The sequence below is a fragment of the Podarcis erhardii genome (genome assembly GCF_964252035.2).
Source record: "Podarcis erhardii genome assembly, chromosome: 5".
NCBI lineage: Eukaryota > Metazoa > Chordata > Lepidosauria > Squamata > Lacertidae > Podarcis > Podarcis erhardii.
The window spans coordinates 39134336-39155809 of NC_138509.1; the positions used below are offsets into that span (position 1 = coordinate 39134336).

A 21474-nucleotide genomic window follows, 5' to 3' on the forward strand; every position below is an offset into this window, starting at 1 on the left:
TTAATTTATTGGAGGTTTCCTAGCTTAACAGTCAGATAAAGTTTCAGAGGTCACATGCAACCCATGCTGATGGAACGTAATACTCTTCTTGTAAATGACATCTCTTTCTGCATATGCAACCCGCACAGGCCCTTTTCTTGCTGTGTTCTACTGCAGAGAAAATGAAAGGTTGGGTGGACACAGGAGATAACGCTCCCCCAGGACCCTGTGGATATACCCACGAGAGGGCTATCCCCTTTTGTGGAGGATAATAGATTTTACAACCACTCAGAAACATGACTGTGAAAACTACTCCCTTCACGGGCACAGTTCATGTTTGAATTTAAGCCTCTTGAATTAAACTTGAATTGATTTGCTAAGCTTTGCTGGCAAGCGGATAATGGACCTGCTACTGTTTTGCTAATTATGCTGCATGTAATGCAAATTAAATGTATAGGGTCAATGAAAAAGCAAGCTCCTTCTGTAGTTTTATACTATTAACATTCAATTTAGCCTGCTGGAAAGATTGGAGTGGCACATCCTCAATCTTTCCCAGACCTACACAGCAACAAATTACCAACCAGAACTGTTGGTCTGGTACATGGCCTTTGTTGCCCAAGAGTTCATTGACTCTTCTCCACTTCCACCAGGGTGGAAAAAAAATCAATGATATATATTTTTAGTCCTTAAAAACTAGATGTTGTTATTTAAATCATATTTTGGAATATTTCAGCCCCATAAAATGCCTTTAAAATAATATTTTTTATAATTTCTTTATTTATTGATACTTATTCAGAGATATACAAAAATACATTCCACTTGCAAAGTATCTTTTTATAATATACTAGTGTAAAAAAGGCAGAAAGGAGAAAAGTCAACAGAAAGTGAGAGAAGAGAAAGATTGAAAAAAGATTAGAGAAAGATAAAGCAGAATAAAAGGACTTCCAGCTCTCTGTCACACAGCTAAATATAGTAGTCACACCTTAAGATCCAACCATTCTACCTTCTATAAACCAGTATTTTTTCAGTCTTCAAATCCAGATATTACAAGTTCATTTTCTCTTTCATGCAGAAAGTCCTCAGGAAATTTCCAATCCTTAATAAATGCCAGTAATGATTGTACTCTAATTAAGCCCTTTAACTTTGCAATCTCACCAAAATAATCTGAGTTAACATATCTGAATGAAAGAGTAACACACAAGAGTCTACAACACTCATGACTCTATCAAACACACTGAGTTAAAGTCTGGTTTTCTATGTAAAAGAATGAACAGGAGGCAGGGGGACATGACTTTTGAATGTGAAACTGGCACAAAAATAAGGCTGGTCCAAAATGGTTCCCTCTCAAATTTTGCCACCACTTCTGCAGAGTCACTTTGGGGATTTTCAGACATGTGTGGTAGAGCCAGAGGAAACTTGCCAGCCACTGAAAACCACATTTCTTCCTTTTTTTTTCCACCCAGAGGGCCCATTTACCATGATGCTACATCATCATGTAATATCATGGCAAGTTACCATTTGGGTTAAAAAAAAAGTTTATAAAAATAGTGGTTGGTAGCAACTGCCAGGCAAAGCAATCACAGGAGCAGGACCACTGCTGTGAAAATAAGGGTGAGATGGGAAAAATTTTGGTGGATTAATTAATTAATAATAATTGTGGTAAATTTCTGTAGCAAGTACAGGTGAAACTCAAAAAATTAGAATATTGTGGAAAAGTTCATTTATTTTGCATGTCATGAGTCTATCTCATATATTAGTTTCACCTTTTAAGTTGAATTACTGAAATAAATGAACTTTTCCACAATATTCTATTTTTTTGAGTTTCACCCGTATGTTGAAGACTGTAGTTGACTCAAAAAACACAACATAGTAAATATGGTTATAAAGCCACACGCTCAGTTACAGACGAACCTGCTGGTTGCAGGTTAGTGGCTCATCTGTGGCCGCCGGAACCACATAACACCAGTCCTGAGAGATCTGCAATGGCTCCCAGTACGTTTCTGAGCACAATTCAAAGTGTTGGTGCTGATCTTTAAAGCCCTAAACGGCCTCGGTCCAGTATACCTGAAGGACCCCCATCGTTCTGCCCGGACACTGAGATCCAGTGCCGAGGGCCTTCTGGCGGTTCCCTCATTGCAAGAAGTGAGGTTACAGGGAACCAGACAGAGGGCCTTCTCGGTAGTGGCACCCACCCTATGGAACACCCTTCGTTCAGAAGTGAAGGAAATAAGCAGCTATCCTATCTTTAAAAGACATCTGAAGGCAGCCCTGTTTGGGAAAGTTTTTAATATTTAATGATGCACTGTTTTTAACACTTAATTGGGAGCTGCCCAGAGTGGCTGGGGAAACTCAGCCAGATGGGCGGGGTATAAATAATATATTATTATTATTATTATTATTATTATTATTATTATTATTATTATTATCATCATTATCATCATCATCATCATCATCATCATCATCTTAGGCCATCATCTTGTTCTCAGAGTGCCCAACCAGATGGAAAGCACACAAGGCCTGAGCACAGCAGCATTCTCATCTCCTGTGGCTTCCAGCAACTGGCATTCAAAAGCATACTGTCTCCAGTGGTACCCCACCTGGAGAACTGTGTCCAGTTCTGGGCACCACAGTCTAGGAATCTATGCAGATGAGGGCAACCAAGATGATAAAGGGTCTGGAAACCAAGCCTTATGAGGCATGGTTGAGAGAGATGGGTATGTTTATCCTGGATTTTTTTTTTAAAAAAAAGACTGAAATATGATAGTGAGATGATATCAAATATTCAAATATCTCACGCTTGTTTTCTGCTGCTCCAGAGGGTAGGCCCCAAACCAATGGATTCAAATTACAAGAAAGGAGATTCCCACTAAACATCAGGAAGAACTTTTTGGTAGAGCTGTTTGACAGGGGAATGGACTCCATTAGAAGGTGGTGGAATCTCTTTCATGGAGGTTTTCAAACAGAGGTTGGATGGCCACCTCTCAGGGAGTCTTTAGCTGTGATTCTGGCATTGCAGGGGGTTGGACTAGATGTCCCCTGGAGTCCCTTCCAAGTATACAGTTCTATTAGTCTAACAATGGAGGTAGCACATCAGTAACCAATCCATCTATTATACAAGCCTATAGATTAAAAAAGCTTCCCCATCCAAAATAGCAAACAGCATTAAACATTGTCAGTAGGAGGAAGTGCAGAACCCTAAAAGCTGCCAGTGTTAAAAATAATAAAACAGCTAAAATCCACCAGAAAAACATTTGGGGAGGGGGAGGGAGGAATGTCTTCACCTGATGATTTCATCACCTTAAATTTCAATAGATGTGAATTCGGGGGGGGGGGGGGGTTCTTAACTTGACAATTGCTCCTGTAAGCAGATATAAATTATATTGTACAAAAGGCAATGTAAGCAGCACGATCAGATATTTTGGAATATGCTGCTGGGTAGTAAAAAGGGTCTATGTAGCTGGCAAATGGATACACTTTAATTGCAAATGTATGAATTATAAAGCCAGAAACTTGATTTGAGCCACTGATTTAAACTGGCACATTTCCTCGGTGAATTAAATTGCCTTGTTTTAAATCCTACTATCTCTGACTCCCACTTGTTCAGAGTCTGGTGAAGGAGGGGAAAGCACGAGATAAGCCAGTAAGGTTTTATGAAGAAATGGCAGGCAGAGCACTGATCAGAAGAGAAAGCTTCCAACAAGTAACAAAGACAAAAAGAGAGCAGCTGAGCAGCAGGGGAGCTGTCCAAGAGGCAGCTAAAACTAGGAACAAGCCTAGTTGTAACAGTCACTTCCAGGAAGCAGCTGGAGGATTAACGCACACAATCTAGCTGGCCTACCTTTATGTCCTAAATTCTGATTTTTAGAGTGATATGGTTCAAAAACATATGTAACTTTGAAAAGTATTGAGGAAGAGCTCAAGAACACAAATCTGTAATATGGACTTGCTAGCGTTCTGTTAAGTTTTCTCCTTTTGGGAAGGAAGGAGTGCAAGGCAGATATTTTGTTAGAGATCAGCACAAAGTTCATACACTGGGTCAGCTTATTCATAGTAGCCCCGTTCCCTCCTCATGGCAAAACACAGGGAATTTCCATGGTGGGAAAAGAAATGGAAACAAATGAATGAGAATAATACTGTACAGTCAGCTGGTATATGTTCCTAACTTGCGGCTAATGTTGCCTAGAGTTATTTGATGTACAGCTTGCAGCAAGAACAGAATCACGAGTGGCAGTGAAAGCTCTATGATGGGTCTAGTCAGTGATGCTCTTTTGAAAGAGGGAAGCTGACATTGGTTAGGACAAATACTTCATTCCCTGCCATAGGGTGTCCATTGGAATAAGGGTAGGAAGAACCTGGCCCTCCACATCTCCCATCATCCTTGATCATTCGGTGGTGCTGACTGGGTCTGGTGAAAGTTCTGGAAGCCCAGAGGCCCCCCAGCCCCCCATAAGACCATTCATGGATCCTATAAAAGTGCCATAACAAAACAAATGTTTGTTACTGCCTATATTGAATAGGCCTTCCATCAAGAATACGGTCTTCAGGAAAATCCCCTTAATCCTGAATGCCTACAAGGAAGACTAGACATTTAGAATTACTGGTGATGGCCACTAGCTTAGAAAGCTTTTTTAAAAAGAAATAGAATAAACACAGAGATTAAATTGCCATGATAGCTAAACAGGGCTTCCAGGTTCAGAGACAGATTGCTGGGGACAAACAACGAGGAAGAGTTATTATTGCTTTTCTGCCTTATGGCTTCCAAAAAGTATATAGCTTCTGTGGAAAGCAGAACTCTAGACAAGATAGGTGGACAGATCCAGCAATGCTCCTATGTTCATTCTACCTATTAAAGCATGCAAACATATGGCTATTGTCTGCTTTCATGTTTAACAAACAAATGAACAAGTTTCTCCTACCCAACCTCTCATCTCCAAGGATACCTCAAGACTGCTCACAGATATGATCCAAATTCAATTTGAAACTTACAATACATACCATTGAAACAGCATTACTGAAACCTAACCCATAAAATATGACTTTAATCACACATGTCTCCAAAGGCCAATATAGTATCAATTCTAACTTCTTTTTAAGGACAAGCTATTTGCTGATGTCTAGCACTGCAACACATCAAGCTCTTTTAAAATAAGAAAAAAAGGCCTATGGGGTAGACAGTGTGTCTAGCTGTCAGAGTTGGGTAGAAATTAGTTTAACCAGCAGATTGCCTACAGTGTCTGTACTGTACTACTTGCAAAAACAAGCCAAAGCTTATAGATATGGAGCTTGATGCTTGAGTCAATCTCACCATTCAGCTATCATGGATAGCGAGTGTATATGCTAAATTTGCCTCTGTGCTTCTTCCTGCCTCTCCCGCTGTTTCCTTTTCCAAATCTGTATGGCATGTAAGGAAACCGTGTACCGCCAGGTACTTTCAGTTTTTCACTCGCTGCAAAATGAAGTGGTGGTCGGATATTTTGCTTGTTCTGCATTAGTGCACAGTTCTGCTGTTAGTTTTATGCAATTGCACAATTCTCATGGGACTTTAATCGTACGAAACAATCTGTAGAGAAGAATTTTCCACAAGGGTGGCAGATAAACTACTGCAAGAACAAAAAAAAATAAAAATCTGCCAGTGGCCTGTTCAGAATGAGGTGATTCATTGCTACAGTTCTGTTCTGTTTGGGAGCGATTTGAAAAACAGAAGATGGTTAAGTCCCAGTGCAGAGCAAACTCTTGCAAATTAAAACCGCGATCCAGCAGAGATAAAAGTGTCAGGCAGACAAGCCCTATGGCATGTGCTGCCTCAGACCATTGGCCTGTCTACCTTGGTATTGTCTTCAGTGACTGGCAGCTGCTTTCTGGAGTTTCAGACATTCCTAGCCATACCTGGAGATACTTGGGATCAAACCTGGCAACATCCGAATGCAAAGCAGTGGCTGTACCACTGTGCTACAGCCCTTCCCAATATATTTCCCTATGTGAAGTCTTGTTGTTTAATAAATCATCACAGAATGCTAGTGGATGTAATATGAGTAATCAAGTGGTAGAGCTTTTCCAATAGCATACCACTTTGGGCTATAGGTGAAGGGATTCCACAACATGGTCCTCCATGAAAAATAAGCTCCTTACATGTAGGAAACCTACATGTGATTACAAGGATCCAGTCTGCTTTCCTCCATAACAGTTTGTTTTTGAAGAGTGATGATGGGAGTGTAAGACTTAATTTGATTCAGGACTCAGGGCTTATCCACACTTAGCTTTTCCCCCACTCTTTCCAGGCACAGGCCCATGCTTAAAAACTCCGCGTCCAGGCATGTCTAAAATCTGCTCTTTAGGGCTCAGTCAGAGCAAATGTCAATTCAGGTTTTCCACGGATTAATACAGACATGAAGCCTTAAAGCGTGGACTCAGCCTGGAAAGAGTGGAGGGAAGTTAAGTGTGGATAAAAGTGCTCAGTCCTGATGGGAGACTGGCGCTTCCAAATTCAGTAGCAGTAGTAAGTCTGAAAGGACTTAACCATTAATGGAAACTGTAGTTTTCAATCCAGTAACAGCAGCAGCTCCAGAAAACATAAAGGGTTAAGGCATACCTATGAGTATCTGAGGAATACAGGACGTATTTCAGCTTGGTCAGATTTTATACCTCCAAATCTATTCATGATTCCAGAGAACATCTTTTATTTACTTATTTATTAACTTACTAGTTACTTCTCACACTAAAGTGAAGGGAAGAGAAGAGGGGGAAAGAATGTATCTGATACATCAATCTAACATAATAATTATGGAAAAACAAACCACACACCTGCCCTATATCATTAACTATACTTAAATAATAAACAAAGAATGCATGCATGCACTAATTAGCAGATAAACAATTATTTTTCCCCTTTAGCCTCCCCACCCCAGCCAAAAGTCCGGTGTCAGGCCAATTGTTTCAAATCCATGCTGGGTGGGTCTTGTATTCGTCTCCAGGGATGTTCAGGCATCTCTCTTCTCCCTTCAGGACTGAGCAGTAGCAAGGCAAAGCAGGAAGATGATAGCAAAAGTTTTGCCTGCTTTGCAGTTGGTCCTGCTACTGCTGCTGTCATTCTTGCCTAAGAATTTATCTTTCCACCTTGTGTCAAGGCCAGCAGAGGCTTCAATGTTTCTGAGCACGTGTAGGTTGCCTTTCCTTGAGCACAGTGGTACCTCGGTTTGCGAACAGCCCTGTTAACAAACTATTTGGTTTACAAATTCTGCAAAACCTGGAAGTAGTGTCCTGGTTTGCGAACTTCAGCTCGGCCTGGGAACGGAAGCCAAACAATGGAAGGGAGGCCTCATTAGGGAAAGTGTGCCTCCGTTAAAGAACGGATTTGGTTTAAGAACGGACTTCAGGAACGGATTAGGTTTGTAAACCGAGGTACCACTGTACTGAATGGGTTCAAGTGAGAATAGCTATCTGAACTTTATGAACAGGGGGAAAAAAGATTTATAATCCAGGTTTAAAGTGCATGGCTGCTTTAACACTGATGTGATACTTGCAGGAAGTCTCAGTGGGTTGAGCTGTTGTACAAATAGTATGTGAGAGAGAAAAAGTAAGTTCCCTTTCAATAGGTCATGGCAGGCAGATCTGTGTGGGCTTGGAGAGCTGAAGTGTCTGAAATCTGAACATAGCACATGTACCAACATGTGATAAGTGAGCACAATACACACCCTAGTAAAGTCAACAGCAAATCTCCCATTGGTTCTAACACCATGTGTTTTAAAAGAAAGTTATGAGAAGCAGCATTATTTGTGCATGCCTTTAAAATCTGTTCGCCATCTTCAGAGACAGTTTAAGGACTATGTGATGTGGCAGTTGCTATGGTAATGACTGGTTTCATTATTGATTACCCAAATAAAAACTTGTGTAAACCTACATAACATGCTGGCATGTAATGCTCCCTTGGGGAACCTTAAGTTGTACTTCTTTTCCTTAGTCAATTTTTTTCCTCCCTCTCTCTTTCCCTTTCCCTCTCTGCATTTCTATTTCAGGGTTTTCTTTGGCTATGAAAAATCTGTGTGAACACAATGGTAGTGAAGTATCCACATTATCTTCTGCAGATCAACACATACATTTCACAAGGACCTTTCATCTTTCCCCCAGCTATTGCTCTACTTCCTGGGATTTTTCATTTTCTCAATACTAAGTTGCTATTGCGGGGTAGATGAAATTTCACCTACAGCAAGCACTTCCATTCCAGTTGCAGGTGCAGTATGGCTGCATGAGTGTCGCAGGCAACTATTGGCCAGTGCCCATACCGTTTCTACTGTTCCGTGACACACTCTCTCTGTCCATGCCTGTATCACTTTCTTAAAGTTTCTTTAAAACTTATTTTTATATACCCAGAATATGAAGAGTATATGCTCAGGGTATATGTCCAGGATATGAAGAGAGCTTCCCAAAGTACTACCTGAGAAGGAATATTTATCTTGCCTTTTAAAATTGAATACAAGACAAAAATGATGAACGCCACCAAATATAGCCTCTGTTGTAAAACTCTGCCCTGCTATTTTGCCAGCTTAAAAAAAATATATTTAATTTTGTGCCATGTGTTCTTCTTGCTATTTTTTTTAAGTGGGTATATGAAGCTATGTTAGTCATGTGACTGCACATTCAAAACTCAAGGATCAGATTTTGGCATTTAGTTGCAACTGCCTGAAAATCTGTGTCTGTTGTGACTGGGTGCAAAAATCTCATCTGTGCTCAGTTCAGCATGAACAGTCAGAGCAGTCACATAAGTAGCTTAGCCTGTGGCAGAGCCGTTTAAAGTCAGCGTAGGCTTTTGAAAAAAGGAAAGGAAAGGAAAGGAAAGGAAAAGTGACTGCCACAGAACCATATGTTTGCCAAGGAGCAAAACCTGACCATAATTCTTTTTGAATCTGGTTCCTTGACAACCCCCCAAAAAAATTTTGGGGGAAAAAAACATCAATTTTTCATTAGCATATTAATGCAGTTACTTGCAATCTGTAAGGTAAACCACCAGACTCTGATTTGAAAGGCTTTTGTGCCCTTGTAACTGCCTAGTTGTAGCTGCCTAAAAACTACCCTGCTATCCCTCCTTGCAAAACCACAGATAAAGAGAACGGCGATTAGATTTGCCCCTAATTAACAGACACCAGTGTATGTATTAATAGATATATATCTCTGAATAGTGAAAAGAAATATGTCAGATAATAACATTCAACGTTTCTCCAATATCAAGGCTTTGCATTTTCTACATTAGTAGATAAGCCTGTGATATTTTAGCACACTATCTTACAAAGACGGGAGACTTGCCATATATGTCTCAGTTTAAGGTCACAGCAAGCAAATGCCAATGGTTAAGGGAACTGTAGAACACTAATTTGCATGTTTATAAGTGGGAAGAGAAATGAAAGTAACCTGTGCTGACTATGGCTCAGCATAGGCTAATGTACCAGATTATTTATCTTGGGTTGTATTAAACTAAATTCTACTCAAAGTAGACCCAGTAAAATAAATGAACTTAAGGCAGTCATGCTATTTTATTTCAATGGGTCTATTCTGAGTAAGGCTAGCACTGGCTACAACCCCTATTATTTATTTGTTCAATTTATTAGTTGTCTTTTATCTGTCATTATCCCAGGGCGGTATACAACACTTAAAACAACACACTGAATAAAACCACTTAAACATTAAATCAGCACATAAAAAACCTAATCTCATACAGCTGAACTACAGCAATACATCTGCTCGTGAACCACATCATGATTGTAACAACTGCTGTGGAATCTCCTTGCTGAGTACTGTGAGGAAAGCCTTTGACCATGTAGTTCTCAACAGATTACTCACTGACAGGGTCTATCCTGAGTCACAACATGGTTTCAGAGCTCAGAGCTTGGAGGTCAACAGTCTCACTGCACCAGCTGCAGCAGAGACACCCCTTGTACATTGCCTTCATGGACCTGATGAAGGCCTTTGACCCTGTCATCAGAAAATGACTCCTTATACTGCTCAACAAGAAAGGATGCCCATCTAAGCTCCACAAGATGATTGTGTCCATCCATGAGAACATGCATGGCACTGTCCAGTATGATGATTCATCCTCAGAAGCTTCCCCTATAAATAGCAGCGTGAAAGAGGGCTGTGTTCTTGCTCCAACTCTTCTTCTCCCTGTTGGTCTCCTATGCCTTCAGCTCAACGGAAGCCAGTGTGTATTTCCATTCAAGGTGTGACCGGGGGGGGGGGGATGTCTGTTCAACCTGACACATCTCTACACCATGACAAAGGTGTGGCAGGTTCTTATCCAAGATATGTTGTCTACAGATGATGCAGCCCTTGACAGCACACTCTGAGGAAGCTCTACAGAGACTCATCAACCGTCTTGTCCAAGACTGCAAGAAGTGCAGCCTGATGAAGCCCAACATCCTGGTTCAGCACGTCACCAGCAATCCACACATCAGCACTGGTGACCACATGGTTGAGGTGGTAGAGCATTTTGACTACCTGGGCTCCATCATAACCAGCAACCTTTCCATCAACACTGAGTTGGACAAGCATCTTGGCAAGGCAGCTATGGCAATGGCTCACTTTTCCAAAAGGGTTTGGGAGAATGGGATGCTAATGACCAATATCAAGATGAAGGTCCATCAGGCTTGTGTGTTGAGTATGCTGCTTTTTGGAAGTGAGTCATGGACGATTTACACCTGCCAGGAGCAACGCCTCAATGCCTTCCAAATGTATAATCAGGATGATTTGGGGCATCACATGGCAGGACAGAGTCTCAAACAAAGATGTGCTCTTGCAAGCCCACATTCCCAGCATGCTAACACTTCTGCCTTAACGACGCCTATGCTGACCCAGTCATGTCCACAGAATGGAAGATGGCAAGATCCCCAAGGACGAGGTATTGGGAGCTGCCGTCAAGCACCGGGCCTGTTGACCGACCAACTCTGCATTACAAAGTTGTCTGCAAACGTGACATGAAGGCTGGCAACGTTAAGCCCAACGTATGGGAATCCCTTGCATACGACTGCGGTGCCTGGAGACAGACAGGCAGGTCATGTAGTAACAGCAGTAACCAGGGGAGGAATGACTGCTGGGAGGAGTGCAGAAAGAATAAATGCCATGGTGCATTTGCAGCAGCAAAACTAGAAACCTTCATCTGTTTCACCTGCAGTAAAAGATGTCTCTCCCTTCTTGGTTTCTACAGCCACAGCAGGCACTGAAACTCTCCAATGGTTTGACTTTACCACTGTTACATTGTCTCCCGAGACAGGCGGATGCCAGCAACCACTTTCTTCACTTCCCTACTGCACACAGATATATCTCAGAACATATATGCACTGAAAAACACATTTATATAACACACCATATATTCTATAGAAACATTTTAATTGGGGTGGGAAATCTGTATCAGTCCAAAGCCTGCGTTCCCTTTTAAGCTTAAAAAAGTTGTCTTCAGAATTAATGTACACATAACATTGTGTGTTAGCATTATAGTTATATAGACTTGTATCCTAGATAAATGAGAGCTCATTCACACTCTCACTATCAGTGGGCTAGATCTGAAGACAACTGCCTATTTGCCAAAAGGATACACATTTCAGAAATTAAGAGGGGGCAACCTGAAACCGTTATATAGTACTGGGATATGGCATTATTAAATATTTCTACTGAAGGACATTCTGCAGCAAAACAAGAAATGTTTGCTGGAGAAGATTCCAGATAAACAATCACATTACTAAGTGGTCATGGCAACCGCCCTAGACATGCCCTGGTTGATAAAGAATGTCGTTCAGGCCCAATTCAAGACCCATCTCTGTCGCCAGCGTCTGATATGCACAAGGCAAGACTGAGTGATATGTACCTTTCCAAACACCTCAGAAAGTCCCTTATCACACCTCTGATCATCTTAGTGAGGCTGTCATCCAAAACTTAAACTATAGTATATAGACGTCCAAGTTACAAATAAAAAAACCTCACACAGCCCTGCCCATATCTTCAACCACATTATTTTCAATGTAAACAGCCCTGCTGGATTAGACCAGAGGTCCATTTAGTTCACAATCCTGTTTCTCATGGTTGACAGCCAGATGCTTCCAAAAATCCCACAGTCAGGGTGTGTTGGCAATGACACTCTCTCAGCAAGTGGTATTTGGAGGGGGACACAGAACCATAATGGCCATTAGCCGTTGACAAGACCAAACTTTTATGAATTTGTAATCCCCTTTAAAGCCATCTAAGCTACTGTCCACCACCTCTTGCGGCAGTGCATTCCATCCATTTCATTATACACCAGCTGAACAAACTACAAAGCACTCCTAACTTCCCCACCCCTGCCCACACCAGTCCTTACTGGCTCCACCGCACAAAGTACCAAGGCAAAAGGTGCGGAGGTTGACAAATTGCTGCACCAGCCTGGAGCTGCCACAGTGACCTGGCCCGACGGCATCACCTGAGGCTCAGTTGCAGAAGGAGTCTGCATTACTCTGTTAGCTTCTTTTGCCTGTACTGAATCTACTTTTCATTTTCACCGAGAGAGGGATAAAAACTTGCCTCTATCTTATTTTGCTGTATCATGCATGACTTTATAAATCAGTTATTGTGTCCTGTTTCCTTGGTGTGGGTGGGTGGGTGTATATACACGCACCCCCCCCTTAAATTCCCACCAAAGCTTTAGTCTTTCCTCACAGGGAGATGTTTCAGCCCCCTGATCTGCACCTGAAGCTGGGCAGTCAGAATTGTACAATGTACTTCAAATGTCCCCAGACCATATCTAGTACATTACTAAGCAATCTCTTCCTAGGGATCCCTAACCAGGGCTTTGCCTTTTCCACAGCTGTTGAAGAGATGCTCCCTCAGGGTTCATGATGCAATGTGTGTCCCAGCTTTCTTTTCTAATTGCTTCCTGTTTCTTCCACAGCCATAGTCCTCCCACAGATAGCCACAAAGCACTTGCAATTTTTGCATAGTACATTTCTTTACCACCACACTCTTGCCTGGCAGAAGCAAAATGAATCAGTGAGTAGGGAACACTGAATTCAGTGTTATTTAGGTCGGGTACACACCACATACATTTAAAGCACACACACACCGATCATAGAAACTAGTTTGTCAAGTGCTGGGAATTACAGCTTTGTGAGGGGTAAACCATTTCTGTGTGTGTGTGCTTTAAATGTATAATGTGTACACAGCCTTGCTCTTGGGATTTTAACGTTCTCCTAGGGCTTCGGGTTGCAATTTAAGAGACTGAGCTGCAATACAGGAAGCCTCCGATGTTAACTTTCATCTCTGCCAGGAAGCCACTAGGTAGCTTTACAAGTTACACACTCTTGCATCCAACCTGAAAAACCACCTGCAACATGGGCCTGATAATATTAACCTTATGCAAAGGGTTACTGAGAACTTTATTGATAAGTGTCTAGCAATGCAATCCTATGCATGCCCCACCCTCCACTGGGGCCTACTCCCTAGTAAATGCATTTAGGATTTATCTATTTTATTAATATTAATGGTATACTTATTTTAAGGGGGGGGGGGGAATCTTCTCCAAGTGGTTTGCAAGCCACATATCGAACAAGCAATGAAATACAACCATAAAAACCACAAAAATCCAAATTCCCCCCCCCAAAAAAAATTCCAAATAAATCATTAAAAGCCAAGAGGATAAAGGCTAATTCCACACAAGATAACATCAGGTCAAGTTGGTTGCTAAAGGCAGCGGTAAAGAGGGAGGTCTTTGAGGCCTGCTTAAAGCCTGCAAGGGATGCGCTCATCCGAAGTCCCGTGAAACTGCATTCAACAATTGCAGTGCCACCACTGAGGAGACCCTGTTCTTAGGCCTTACAAGCTGAAAGATATTCATAACAATATGACCAGACCATTGAGTGCCTTAGTCCCATCGCTCTCTGACTCTGTATCAAAGTTGGTACAGGAATGACCTCATCTGCAAAATGTACAGCTCAAGGCTTCCTCAGAGTGAGCCACTGAGTGTTCTAGGCAGTAGAGGCTAGCGTCCATTGGGTGGAAAGCAAGGAGACTAACAGTAGGTGAAGGCGTAGATTGTAATAGCCACAGCTACCCCATGACTGGTTGTAAGTAAGAAGGCAGGCGGGCTGTGGGATACTTCCCAATTCTCCATAATGGACCAGTCTCCAATAACTCTAGGGTCTCTTTCTGTGGGTCAGTACCTAGGAGACCTTTAACAATCCATGGGTGGCTTAGGAGACCCTTTCTATCCTAAAGCTCTATATAATTGATTGGAGAGTGGGGGAGGTAACAAGAGACAGGATGAAACTCACTCTGAAACCCAGCAGCACACTCCAGCTTCTGCACTTTCACTTAATTCAAGGCACAGTCTATTTTTAAAACAAGATGCCCCAAAGTGTACTTAATAATAAACACACATTCAAGTGCTGATGACATAATTTAAAAGGCTTAGAAATACTCAACAAAGAAAGCCGCTCTAAAAACTTGATCTCAAAGAGATCTACAAATAATAAACAACTCTCAGTATATTTCTAAAGCAAAAGGGGGGGGGGAATCACTTGTAAATAAAAACAATGCAGAAAGAATTTAATAGACTTGAGAGAGAGAATCCTAAACATTTTTGTAAGTCCCACTGAAAATAGTATGCTTTACTTCAAGTAAACATGGTTAGGAATGAGCTGTTCAACAGTTCCCCATGCCTAGAAAGACAGATAAGATCTCCTGGCTGCCCTGTGGCCCTTTAGTACTAAGAAAAATCTTTACAATTTCCAAACAAACAGCAGTTGAAGATCAATGCATCCATCCATCCATACACATGAAGAACACTTTAGGTCATCAATATGTGCAATTCAGTTTTTGTTCCATTATAAAATAAATGCTAATTATAATGCATGCACTCACCGCTTGACAGATAATTGGGTATTTTACACGATTTATTCCACCAGCAAAAACAGCAAAAGTGAGAGCAGAATGGAAACAGAAGTTGAGAAGCATGTGCCAGCCTTTCCTGCTGATTCGAATTGTGCTGTTTGAAGTTAACAAAAACAAAGTCATATAACTGTTGTGAAAAGCAACACATAAATCATAACAACACATTGAATGTACAGCCCTGAATTCCAACCCAGGAGTCCTTCAGGTGACCAGAGGAGCTTGGGGTTGTTTCAGAAACTGTTGAGCCAGAATTGTTATTTTGCACCAACAAGCCTTGCTTTCATAGAGGAAGCATTACAGAATTGCAGTGTATGAACCTCTTTCTTGGGTCACTTTCTCTGCGTTATTTCACTGAGTTCTTAACACCAATGCCCTTTCAATACATGTCAGCAGCCATGCTATTACCTAACTCCATGATCCAGTTATCCTGCAATGACTCAGATGCAAGGGAAATCGTTTGTTTAACCAGGGGCTACAGGGGCAGGCGGGCAGTCTCTCTCTCTCTCTCTTTGTTTTCTTATTTTAGCGTTCAATTAGCCCTTTGAATGTGTAAACAAAACAGAGCCCAAAGCAACTTTGAATGAGGTTGTTATGCAAAGAAGCTTCAGAAAGATGTACTACCTACAGAACAAGGATTGTGGCTTTTGCATTAGGCTTAATTAACAACAAAGTCAACATTTATTTGGCTGTTGCCTTTCTGTCCCACTTTCCCTCCAAGGAGCTCTGGGCAGTGGGGTTCTCAAGCAATCTGTTACCAAAGCTGGCTCTTGTGGCCGTTCAGCTTCGGAACTGGAACAGGCAATGCATCTCTACGGCATTCTCTGAACTAAACCATGTGCTATAGGAAACAAATGAGCTCTCAAGCCAAGTACTCATGTCTACTCCAGTGGCATGCAAGTCCTTCTCACGTAACCCTAGAATCTGGGATGACCCAATGAAGCAGAATGTTGGAAGGTTCAGGACAGACAAAAGGAAGTGCTTTTTCATGCAGCACATGATTGAATTAGCGAATTCAACTCTGATGGTTTTAAAAGATGGTTAGATGAATTAATGAAGAATAAGGCTACCAAGGGCAACCAGACATGACACTAGGGTACTACTTCTTGATTGTGGGCTTCCCATAGGGACCTGGTTGGGCATTATGACAAGAGGATGCTAGACTACATGATTTGGATTTATCTCTCAGAGTTCTTCTAATGTTCTTAAGGGAGAAGCAGCACAACTCATTCTTCATTGGCTACAGAGGCCCTGACCGCACAGGAAGGAGACCTATTACTCTGCTCGCATACTGCAAAGGTTGCATAAGTACTGGGCCTTATTCTAGAGCATTGACAATGGAGGAAGTAGCTTGATAAACAGACATATGGATTGAGATTTTCAGTGCATATTGCACACTACTGTATGCTAGAGGAGTATGAAACACCCAATTAATCAAGCATAGACAAAACCAAGCAAGCAATACATCAGGTATTGCTGATTTATGTTTACAGAGTACAATAAAACAGCATTTCTATGCCAATTACTTAAAGCCAATCACATAAAATGACACCCATACACAAGTAGCAAAATGTCTATCGTGCTGATGAGTGGTGTGTGTGTGTGTGTGTGTGTGTGTGTGTGTGTGGAGCCTGTATATTGAGAGAATCCCTGGAGACTACTATAACATAAGACACACAAGGGACCTCACCATAAAAGTGTCCTCGTGTGCATTGCAAGAAAACTAAATTATTCACAAGAATGGGAAAATTTAAATGCTTTCATTCCAAGCTAACATCCAGGTGGGAACTTCCAGTATCTGGTGTCCCTACCACTGAACCAAGGCTGCTCCTGTCTGGATAGTCCTATCGCAGATAATATTTATTGATCCGCACTAGCGTAGGAACGGGCCATCCAGCTGTTGCTAAGCCACAACTTCCACCATCTCTGACCACTAATGAAGTTTGCTTGGGACTGCTGTGAGTTGTAATTGACGTCTACAGGACCACAGACTCCCCATCCCTGCACTCGAGTGTGACAGGATGTTGTCAAGCAGCTTGTACAGATAAGATGACAACTCAACAAAATTTAAAGAATGCATGGGCCGCTACACAAGTTACAGCAGAAAACAGGTACATTTAAAGAAGTCGGCAGAAGCCCACTGCTATCCCATCACACTTGTGGGGGCTATATGGCCTTTTTCTCATTCTGTGTGCTATGGAGGGACACATTTGGGAAAGCATTGCCAGTGAAGCTTACCAAGGCATACTGTATGCACAAGAGTGAAAAGATGTGCATCCATGAAACATGCTATGGAACAGAAGTCTGTACGCTCAACGCTGTTAATGCAAACTGACACTAAAGGAGACCTTAGTGCTCTTCAATATGTGACAGTGCACCACTCCTATAATGATTAGGACTGCAATCTCATCAGCAGCTACTAAAGGATTTATTTGGGGTGACACCACTATGTTGTGTCTCTGCATGTGGCCCAGAGTAAAGCACTTCTGTTGGAGCTTGTTAACGTATTACAGGAACATCTCACTGAAATGTAACACTACTGTAATGTGCATGCAGTAATTCCTTTGGGGAAAGGCAATAGTGGTGGTAGGTGCTATGAGCCAGTCACTGCCATTAGCCACTTTGGAGTAGATTCACTGATGATACTTATCAAATTTTGATAGGGGCGGGTGCCTCTCCACCAGCTTCCCCTGCTTAAAATTTTATCAGTTGCAATGGGCAGGCGCAGCAGTGGCAGGTAGCGAGAAGGGTGTCTGCCTTGTCTCTCTATCCCCTACTCCCTCTAAGTCCCAATGAATGCTGTGTAGTGGTGCACCAGGATAAAACGCCTGGTGATGTATGAGAGAACAGCATCTCCCTTCACTTGTCCTGGTGCCTGAGCATCTTGCCCCTCTCCCTGTGTGTCACTGCTGCCGCTCATGCCAGCCACCAAGTCTTTTTAAGAGAAAGGGAGGCATGGGGAATTAAGTGCTTTGGGAATCAAGGAAGGGCTGGAGCAGAGGGAGGAGTGCAATGATTTCTTAAATGCCAGATCGCTTGGGAAACAAGCAAAATTATTTCTGATAGTAAGGATGAAATAGCTCATTGCTGAGCCAATGCAACGTGAACCGGGGGAAGCTCTTCCATCTCTATTTTGCATGTTTTCTTGAAATCACACAAGCAAGATACAAATGATCCAAAATAAATAAATACATAACCCCACCTATCCTGGCAGCCTGGAAAATGAGTACTGGATATTCTAAATAAATTAAAAGTAGTGTAAGTATATCCAAGCTCTGTTGCTGGGCGGCTGAGATTTCCCCTACAAATGTCATGACAGAGGGATGTCCCACCCCTCACTCATTGCAAGCAACCCATCAAGCTGTGGAAATCTGGACGGCATCTACAGAAAGGACACACTGCTTCAAGGAATCTAAGCAGGTAAAGGTGGCTGGAGTAGGGGCAAAACAAGTCCTCGGCTTGCTTTTGGCCCCTGAAGATGGCAGTTCACAGCTTTCCCCCCATTGCTGAGTCTAAGTGCTGTGGGAGGAGGGATGCAGGGTACCTGAGATGATAACATTTCCCAAATCATGCATGCCAGAATTCCTGCTGGAAGTCCAAACATCTGAAAATTGGATGGGGTGGGGGAAATGTGAGTTTTGAGCACTTTTTTTACTGCAGAAAATGGAATGGAAACAGAGGCTGGCTCAAATGAACTGTCATATTCCTTCTTACCTGTGATGCACAATATAGGTGATAATTGAAGCAAACAGGCACAACAGCATGACAGCAGTACATGCATAGACCACAGGGTGCAGGAACTCCCCAGGGTACTGGGGGAGGGTCAACACTGTCTTCAGATCCTGCCAAGGAAGACAAAACAGATTAATCTTCTAAAAGTATACATGAAAAAGACTGCAACCCAGCGCAGCGCTATACTGGACTTTTTCCAAAGGTTTTATTATTATTATTATTAATGGTTGTTGTTGTCAGTCAGAAACCTTGATCTATAGGAACATCTCTGAATTTTAACCCCGGCACCTGAGACTCTGCTCTCTGGTTCACCAGTGAGTACTTGGAACTGAGCCTTTTCAGGGTGCCTCTCATCTCGGAAGACTATTCCTAGGAATCTGTTTGGTCCCTTCTTTGTTGAACTTTAGGAGAGCCTTAAAGACTTTCCAAAAATTTCTGCTACCCATGAGGGTAACTTTATGATGCTTTGTAATAGACCCTTTTAACAAATGCTTCTATCTTTTAATGCCATTTTAATAACCTGGAATTCTGACATATGGGCATTTGTTATGTTTGTGATTTTTGATGCTGCTAATTGCCTTGCAAGGGTAGATACCCTAAAAGATAGGCTTTTTAAAAAATCTATTTCAAAAACAAAAATATACAAATCCATGGTTTAGTCTAATTATAGGTACCGTATGCATGGAAAGAAGTCAGCTAGCTTTATATACTATAGACAACAACCCTGTTCTTGTTTACATAATCAGTTATACCTGCATGAGAGAGCAATTAGTCAGAGTCTGCAATTTCACCAGGGGTCCTTGTCCTGTCTTTCAACTGACTTTGGCCTCTCATTAGCTTCTTGAACCTTTGTGAAAATAAGCCCACATTCCTGCACACCATTTACTGCTTCCTTCATAAGCAAATATGACATTCTTCCACCCAATAAATGCTTGCCATTCTTTGACAGAGCTCAGAATCAAAATTGAGTCATATCTTTTCCCCAGTTTGTGGGGTCGCATCCATGCCATACATTTAAAGCACTCTTCAATCATGACTTCACCTGAAGAATCCCAGGAACTGTAAGGGTGCTGGGATTTTAGCTCTTTGATGGGTTCCCCAGCAAATCTCTGGACCCTTAACAAATTATAGTTCCTGGGATTCTTTGGAGGAAAGCCATGAGTGGTGCATGCTTTAAATGTATGATGTAAATGTGACCTAGGTTCAGATTTTTGCCAATAAAGTAAGCCAACCCACTTGACTAGTTCAATGAATTAGCAAACTGGTATCTTGCAATGGAGAAAGTGATGCAGATAGACCTATGTTATTTATCCAAGGACATAAAGCAGAAGACCTAAATAAATGAAGCTAATTATGAAGGCAGTGTCAGGGGCTTATGGATTCTAATTCAGAGAGCAAAAAGTCTGAGAATTTCACCACCTTTGACCACCTTTGACCTACAGAATCTGTAGGTCAAGTGGGTACTAAGGGTAGCATTATGATCATTTCTATTCTTAGTATGCATAGTACACCCACTCTGTGATCGTGAGAACTCCAATTCCAGCCAGTGCCTGAGCAATCAAAATATACATTTTAAATTTTTATCTCAGCCAAAAGTAAAGAAATTCAGCAGACTTCCAGCAGTGTTCCCTCCTCTGCAAACCAAGATTTCTGAAGCCACTTACAAACAGAAAGACAGTTCCATATACCGTACAATCATAAAATAGACAGTGATACTGTGCTTTCAACAGATTTAAAGCAATCATTTCAAATACCCATCAATCAAATATAAAAACTGAAAGCACTGAAATTGTAACAAAGTCAGCTACAAATCAACACCAGCCTGCCACTCCCTTCACCCAACCCAGCAAATGTTCCTTCTCATTAGAAACACCTTGGATTTTTTTTCTAAAGACCAAGAGTGAACTGGTCCAGTAATCCATCCACAGACCTGAATGCCACATTTAGCAGCCAGTTATGCACTGCCAGAAAAAGAGGCCAAAAGAAGAGATCAGTATGCCTGAAATTTGCATCCAGTCATTTATATACTGTTGCAACCTCTGAGCAGTGCAAGATTCCAGGGGGTTCAGGTGCTTACTCATGGTTTGTGTCTCCTTTGGAATGAGGCACTGTGGAGACTGTGGTGTCTTTATGATATGTGAGGTTTTTTTACACATATATACAACCTGACCCTGTGATGAAGAGGTTCACAGAAGTAACACCCAAAAGGGTCTTGTTTCTCCCATAGCCACAGCCTTGGATTCAAGCAGAAATCAACAGTCTCTCTGACTCTCTCTCCAGCTTTCTGCTTTTCCCTGTAGCTCACATCACTGCCTACTCTCGGATCTCAACTCTGGCTTTGTCTTTCTAACTACAGCAAAACAAAACAAATTCCTTCCAGTAGCACCTTAAAGACCAACTAAGTCAGTTCTTGGTATGAGCTTTCGTGTGCATGCACACTTCTTCAGATACACATTCGTGTGCATGCACACGAAAGCTCATACCAAGAACTGACTTAGTTGGTCTTTAAGGTGCTACTGGAAGGAATTTGTTTTGTTTTGACTATGGCAGACCAACACGGCTACCTATCTGTAACTGTAACTACAGCAAGTTGAGGGATGGGCCTCACTGGCTCCCACCAATTTGCCATCTCACATTGAGCCCCTTTCCTTTGTTCCCCTTAACAGCCCATTACCCAGGTGATCACCTCATTAGGTGTCCTATATTTCAACACTTGCTGAATCCAGGGATTAGAAGGATCTCAGCATACAGCCCAACACTCCAAACTCATAAGAACACACAGGCACAAATTTAGAAACCATTATTATAATTTAAATAGAAACACAATATATCTCACCCCAGGAAGACACCAATCCTGTTCAGCCT

General features: G+C 41.9%; 1 protein-coding gene across 2 annotated transcripts in view; it reads right to left on the reverse strand.

Annotated features, from left to right (window-relative positions):
- ADGRA1 (adhesion G protein-coupled receptor A1) overlaps positions 1–21474 on the reverse strand; it is a 314546-nt gene that overhangs the window by 42542 nt on the left and 250530 nt on the right. For both annotated transcript variants that reach the window (XM_081863153.1, XM_081863154.1), the window contains 2 exons: positions 18592–18719; positions 14851–14974 (listed from right to left, as the gene is read on the reverse strand). In XM_081863153.1, coding sequence (XP_081719279.1) covers positions 14851–14974; positions 18592–18719 — 252 coding nt within the window. The remainder of the gene's footprint in view (positions 1–14850; positions 14975–18591; positions 18720–21474) is intronic.